Source organism: Procambarus clarkii, chromosome 42, assembly GCF_040958095.1.
Source record: "Procambarus clarkii isolate CNS0578487 chromosome 42, FALCON_Pclarkii_2.0, whole genome shotgun sequence".
NCBI lineage: Eukaryota > Metazoa > Arthropoda > Malacostraca > Decapoda > Cambaridae > Procambarus > Procambarus clarkii.
This window is the reverse complement of record NC_091191.1, coordinates 35,134,249-35,140,600: the sequence shown is the minus strand read 5'-3', so window position 1 is coordinate 35,140,600 and position 6,352 is coordinate 35,134,249. Positions and strand designations below refer to the sequence as shown.

The window sequence follows — 6,352 nt, the reverse complement described above, 5'->3', positions numbered from 1 at the left end:
AAAGTTATTGGTTCTTATAGAAATTATTGATGTTTGTAGTACGTGGTTGAAGCACTTAGAAATGGACAACTCGAACACAGGACGTGAACGAAACACTGTTCGAGAAAAGTACATGCGTTGTGAGTCGTGTGTACAGTGTTTATCACTTATAAACAGGAGGGAATGGTGGCTGGGTTCCGAGTGTGATGGCTGAGTTCTGAATGTGATTGCTGGGCTCTGAGTGTAATGGCTGGGTTCGGCCTGTGATGGCTGGGTTCTAAGTGTGATGGCCGGGTTCTGAGTGTGATGGCTGGGGTCTGAGTGTGATAGCTGAGTTCCGAGTGTGATGGTTGTGTTCTGCGTACGTTGGCTGGGTTCTGAGTGTGATGGCTGGGGTTCTGAGTGTGATGGCTGAGTTCTGCGTGTGATGGCTGGGTTCTGCGTGTGATGGCTGGGTTCTGCGTGTAATGGTTGGGTTCTGAGTGTGATGGCTGGGGTTCTGCGTGTGATGGTTGGGTTCTGAGTGTGATGGCTGGGGTTCTGCGTGTGATGGTTGGGTTCTGAGTGTGATGGCTGGGGTTCTGCGTGTGATGGTTGGGTTCTGCGTGTGATGGCTGGGGTTCTGAGTGTGATGGTTGGGTTCTGAGTGTGATGGTTGGGGTTCTGCGTGTGATGGTTGGGTTCTGAGTGTGATGGCTGGGGTTCTGCGTGTGATGGTTGGGTTCTGAGTGTGATGGCTGGGGTTCTGCGTGTGATGGTTGGGTTCTGCGTGTGATGGCTGGGGTTCTGAGTGTGATGGTTGGGTTCTGAGTGTGATGGCTGGGGTTCTGCGTGTGATGGCTGGGGTTCTGAGTGTGATGGTTGGGTTCTGCGTGTGATAGCTGGGGTTCTGCGTGTGATGGCTGGGGTTCTGCGTGTGATGGCTGGGGTTCTGCGTGTGATGGCTGGGGTTCTGAGTGTGATGGCTGGGTTCTGAGTGTGATGGCTGGGTTCTGAGTGTGATGGCTGGGGTTCTGAGTGTGATGACTGTGATGCTTAGGTACTCTCTTATCCAATGGAGTACCTTCCTGTTCACTCCTGCCTGCGTCTCCAGCTTTTCCATTAGCCTCTTGTGTGGTACTGTGTCAAAGGCTTTCTGGCAATCCAAAAATATGCAGACTGCCCAGCACTCTCTTTCTGGCCTGAACATTGTTGCCTGGTCGTAGAATTCAATTAACCCAGTGAGGCTGGACCTGCCCTCCCTGAACCCATACTGATGTTGCTTTACAAAGTTCTTTCGCTCGAGATGTTCCACTAGATTTTTTCGCACAATCTTCTCCCACTCACTGTGTGTATTCACCTAGTTGTGCTTGCGGGGGTTGAGCTCTGCTCTTTCGGCCCGCCTCTCAACTGTCAATCAATCAACTGATACTAACTACTAATGTTTTTTCCCACCCACAAACTTACCCAGGAAGCAGCCCGGAACAGCGGTCTAACTCCCAGGTACCTATTTCCTGCTAGGTAACAGGGGCAACGGGGTGAAAGAAACTCAACTCATTTTGTTTCTGCGGCACGGGGATTCGAACCACAGTCTATGTGACTACGTATCAAGCGTGCTGTCCACTCAGCCACCGGCCCGGCCCGGTGTGTACTTGTGTGTGTGTGTGTGTGTGTGTGTGTGTGTGTGTGTGTGTGTGTGTGTGTGTGTGTGTGTGTGTGTGTGTGTGTGTGAGTGTGTGTGAGTGTGTGTGAGTGTGTGTGTGTGTGTGTGTGTGTGTGTGTGTGTGTGTGTGTGTGTGTGTGTGTGTGTGTGTGTGTGTGTGTGTGTGTGTACTCACCTAGTTGTACTCACCTAGTTGTGCTTGCGGGGGTTGAGCTCTGGCTCTTTGGTCCAGCCTCTCAACCGTCAATCAACAGGTGTACAGGTTCCTGAGCCTATTGGGCTCTATCATATCTACACTTGAAACTGTGTATGGAGTCAGCCTCCACCACATTGCTTCCTAATGCATTCCATTTGTCAACCACTCTGACAATAAAAAAGTTCTTTCTAATATCTCTGTGGCTCATTTGGGCACTCAGTTTCCACCTGTGTCCCCTAGTGCTTGTGCCCCTTGTGTTAAATAGCCTGTCTTTATCAACTCTGTCGATTCCCTTGAGAATCTTGAATGTGGTGATCATGTCCCCCCTAACTCTTCTGTCTTCCAACGAAGTGAGGTTCAATTCCCGTAGTCTCTCCTCGTAGCTCATACCTCTCAGCTCGGGTACTAGTCTGGTGGCAAACCTTTGAACCTTTTCTAGTTTAGTCTTATGCTTGACTAGATATGGACTCCATGCTGGAGCCGCATACTCCAGGATTGGTCTGACATATGTGGTATATAATGTTCTGAAAGATTCCTTACACAAGTTTCTAAAGGCCGTTCTTATGTTAGCCAACCTGGCATATGCTGCTGATGTTATCCTCTTGATATGAGCTTCAGGGGACAGGTCTGGCGTGATATCAACCCCCAGGTCTTTCTCTCTCTCTGACTCTTGAAGTATTTCATCTCCAAAGTGATACCTTGTATCTGGTCTCCTGCTTCCTACCCCTATCTTCATTACATTACATTTGCTTGGGTTAAACTCTAATATCCATTTGTTCGACCATTCCTGCAGCTTGTCCAGGTCTTCTTCTCCTCTGTCTTAATCCTTCTCATAATTTTGGCGTCGTCAGCAAACATTGAGAGGAATGAGTCTATACCCTCTGGGAGATCATTTACGTATATCAGAAACAGGATAGGTCCAAGCACAGAGCCCTGTGGGACTCCACTGGTGACTTCACGCCATTCTGACGTCTCACCCCTCACTATAACTCTCTGCTTCCTATTGCTTAGGTACTCCCTTATCCACTGGAGCGCCCTACCAGTTACTCCTGCCTGTTTCTCCAGCTTATGCATCAACCATTTATGGGGTACTGTGTCAAAGGCATTCCGACAGTCCAAAAAAATGCAGTCCGCCCATCCTTCTCTTTCTTGCTTAATCTTTGTCACCTGATCATAGAATTCTATCAAGCCTGTAAGGCAAGATTTACCCTCCCTGAACCCAAGTTGATGGGTTGTCACGAAGTCTCTTCTCTCCAGATGTGTTACTAGGTTTTTTCTCACAATCTTCTCCATCACCTTGCATGGTATACAAGTTAAGGACACTGGCCTGTAGTTCAGTGCCTCTTGTCTGTCACCCTTTTTAAATATTGGTACTACATTAGCAGTCTTCCATACTTCTGGTAGGTCTCCCGTTTCCAGTGACCTACTATACACTATGGAGAGTGGCAAGCAAAGTGCTCCTGCACACTCTTTCAATACCCATGGTGAGATTCCATCCAGCCCAACAGCTTTTCTCACATCCAGCTCCAATAGATGCTTCTTGACCTCATCTCTTGTAATTTCGAACCTTTCCCAGGTCACCTGGTTTGCTGCCACCTCTCCTAGCGCCGTGACGTCTCCCTGTTCTATTGTAAAGACCTCCTGGAACCTTTTGTTGAGTTCTTCACACACCTCTTTGTCATTCTCTGTGTACCTGTCCTCGCCCACCCTAAGTTTCATCACCTGTTCCTTCACTATTGTCTTCCTCCTGATGTGACTGTGTAGTAGCTTTGGTTCGGTCTTGGCTTTATTAGCTATATCATTTTCATACCTTTTCTCAGCTGTTCTTCGCACACTAACATACTCGTTCCTGGTTCTCTGGTATCTCTCTCTACTTTCTGGTGTTCTGTTATTACGGAAGTTCCTCCATGCCCTTTTGTTCAGCTCCTTTGCTTTCATACATTCCCTATTAAACCACGGATTCTTCCTTTGCTTCTCTGTTTTTTCCTGTTGGGCTGGGACAAACCTGCTTACAGCCTCCTGACATTTTTGGGTGACATAGTCCATCATGTCTTGTACGGACTTGGTTCCGAGTTCTGTGTCCCAATGTATATCCCATAGGAATTTATTCATCTCCTCATAGTTTCCCTTTCGGTACGCCAGCCCTTTGTTTCCCAGTTCTTTTTTGGGGGTGATAATTCCTAACTCAACCAGGTACTCAAAGCTCAATACACTATGATCACTCATTCCCAAGGGGGCTTCCAACTTAACTTCCCTTATATCAGACTCATTTAGGGTAAATATCAGATCAAGCAAGGCTGGTTCATCCCCTCTTCTCGTTCTTGTCGGTCCCTTGACGTGTTGACTTAGAAAGTTTCTTGTTGCCACATCTAGCAGCTTAGCTCTCCATGTGTCTGGGCCTCCATGTGGGTCTCTGTTCCCCCAATCTATCTTTCCATGGTTGAAGTCTCTCATGATTAGTAGCCTGGATCCGTTCCTGCTAGCCACAGAAGCTGCTCTCTCTATTATATTGATGGTGGCCAAGTTGTTTCTATCATATTCCTGTCTGGATCTTCTGACATTCGGTGGGGGGTTATATATGACTACTACTATAATTTTCTGTTCTCCAGTTGCTATGGTGCCTGATATGTAGTCATTGAAACCTTCACAGTTCTGAATTACCATCTCTTCGAAACTCCAACCTTCTCTTAGTAGCAAAGCTACACCACCTCCTCCTCTCCCTTCTCTCTCTTTCCTCACTACATAGTAGCCCTGTGGAAACACTGCGTTTGTTATGGTGTTTGTTAGCTTTGTTTCTGTGAGTGCTATTATGTCTGGGTTTTCTTCTAGTGCCCATTCTCCGAGTTCACTTGTTTTATTTGTAATTCCATGTATGTTAGTGTACATTGCCTTGAAGCTCACTTTCTTCTGTTCATTTTCTTGTCCCTTTCTTGGCGAGCTTTCTGCTGGTATGGGAAGCTTTTCAGTGGGTGAGATGATCTGTGAGGTGGTTTGCAGGGTCTCAGGGAAGTTTGGGGTGAGGGGTGGGAGTTTCATGGAAGGGGGGACAGGTAGGGTGTGGGTTAAGGAGATAGGGGGGACATGGAGGATACGGGGTGAGGAGGGAAGAGGGATAGGGAGGGTATGGGATGAAGGGGGAGGGGGGACAGGGGGGGAAGGGGGGACAGGGGGGGGAAAGGTGGGAGGGGGCACATGATGGGAATGGGGAAGGGATGACAGGGTAAGAATGAGGTGGGGGGGGGAGGGAGGGTTGAGTGGGGGCAGGTAGGGTGAAGGGAAGGGAGGGTTTCTATGCAGAGGGGGGTGGTGGGGTTGCTCTTCCCTCTGGTGTTGCTGGGATGCTGGTTTTGGGTTTGCCTCTTGTCTCTAGGACTGTTGTGTTGGGGGCTGTGATTTCCTGGTTTGCTTCTCCCTCCCTGCGCTTCCTCCTTGCCTCTGCTGCCCTGGTTCTCTCCTCCTTCGTCCTGTCCCTCTGCAGGAATACTTTCTTGTATCCCTCCACATGCTGCAGTCGACTCTTCCTTTCGAGAATATCCTCCTTCGTGGTTTCGTTTGTAAACACCACCTTTACAAGTCGGTTTCTGTCCTTGTTGTACCAGCCCAACCTGAAAACTTTCTCAATGTTTCGTTCAGCCCCTTCCATATGTAACTCCTTCAGTAGCCCCTGTACTGCCTCTCTATCCTTGCTATTCCATTCTTGCCTGTTGGATCCTACCTGTTCTTTGATGCCTACAACTACCACTGATCATTTTCTCTCCAGCAGCTGAGTGGTGCACCTTGCTGCTTCCTGTGAGGTAGCAGCTTGCATGGCTACCTCCCTCACTGTGTCCATAGCTTCTGAGCTCTTTTTCAGTATGTCTGCAAATGTTTCAGGTACAGAGGCATTTCCTTCCAATGTAACATTCCCACCTTCCCTTTGGATGATAATCTGATGCTCGGTCTCTTTATTTTTTTCTGTGAGGGATTTGATCTCCTCCCTTGCTGATGTCAGCTCACTTTGCAGGTTGTTAATTGTAATCCTCATTTCCTGCATCTCCTTCCTGAATTCCTCCAGAACTTGGGTTAACATGTCCCTCGTTTGATCAATTTGGCTGTTCCCTGTGTCCCTGTTGCGTCCACCTGCCATTTTGCCCTTGTCAAGAGAGAGAGAGAGCAAGAATAGTCCTAGTGTGAGTGGGTGTGGTGGGGGGGGGGGAGTGTGTTGGGAGAGTGAGATGGGGGGTTAAGAGGTGGGTGAGGTGTAGTCTTCAGATTACAGTGGGTGGGGGGGGGGGGATTAGCGGCATACCTGGGTTCCCAGTGAGCTCACAGTTGCTGTCCCCGTTACCTGTCTACCACGATTGTATTATTACGATTGTATTATTGAATGGAATGCAATAGTGTCTATGATATGATATTATAAAAACCTTGTACACTGTTGGAGACTCATGAGAGACACTTACCAGCCAGCCCACCACAAGCACTCTAGGTGAATACACGGCGTGTCGTCGGTAATCCTGTGAGGTCGTCGGGTCTCCACTTGTGTCCCGGCTGAT

The 6,352-nt window shown here is 48.4% G+C and overlaps 1 protein-coding gene across 1 annotated transcript; it reads right to left on the bottom strand.

Moving 5' to 3' along the window:
* Positions 1–256: 256 nt before the first annotated feature.
* Positions 257–1,168, bottom strand: LOC138373531 (uncharacterized). Its single transcript, XM_069339749.1, has one exon. It carries the CDS (start codon positions 1,166–1,168, stop codon positions 257–259), a length of 912 nt encoding a protein of 303 aa, XP_069195850.1.
* Between the last annotated feature and the right edge of the window lie 5,184 nt (positions 1,169–6,352).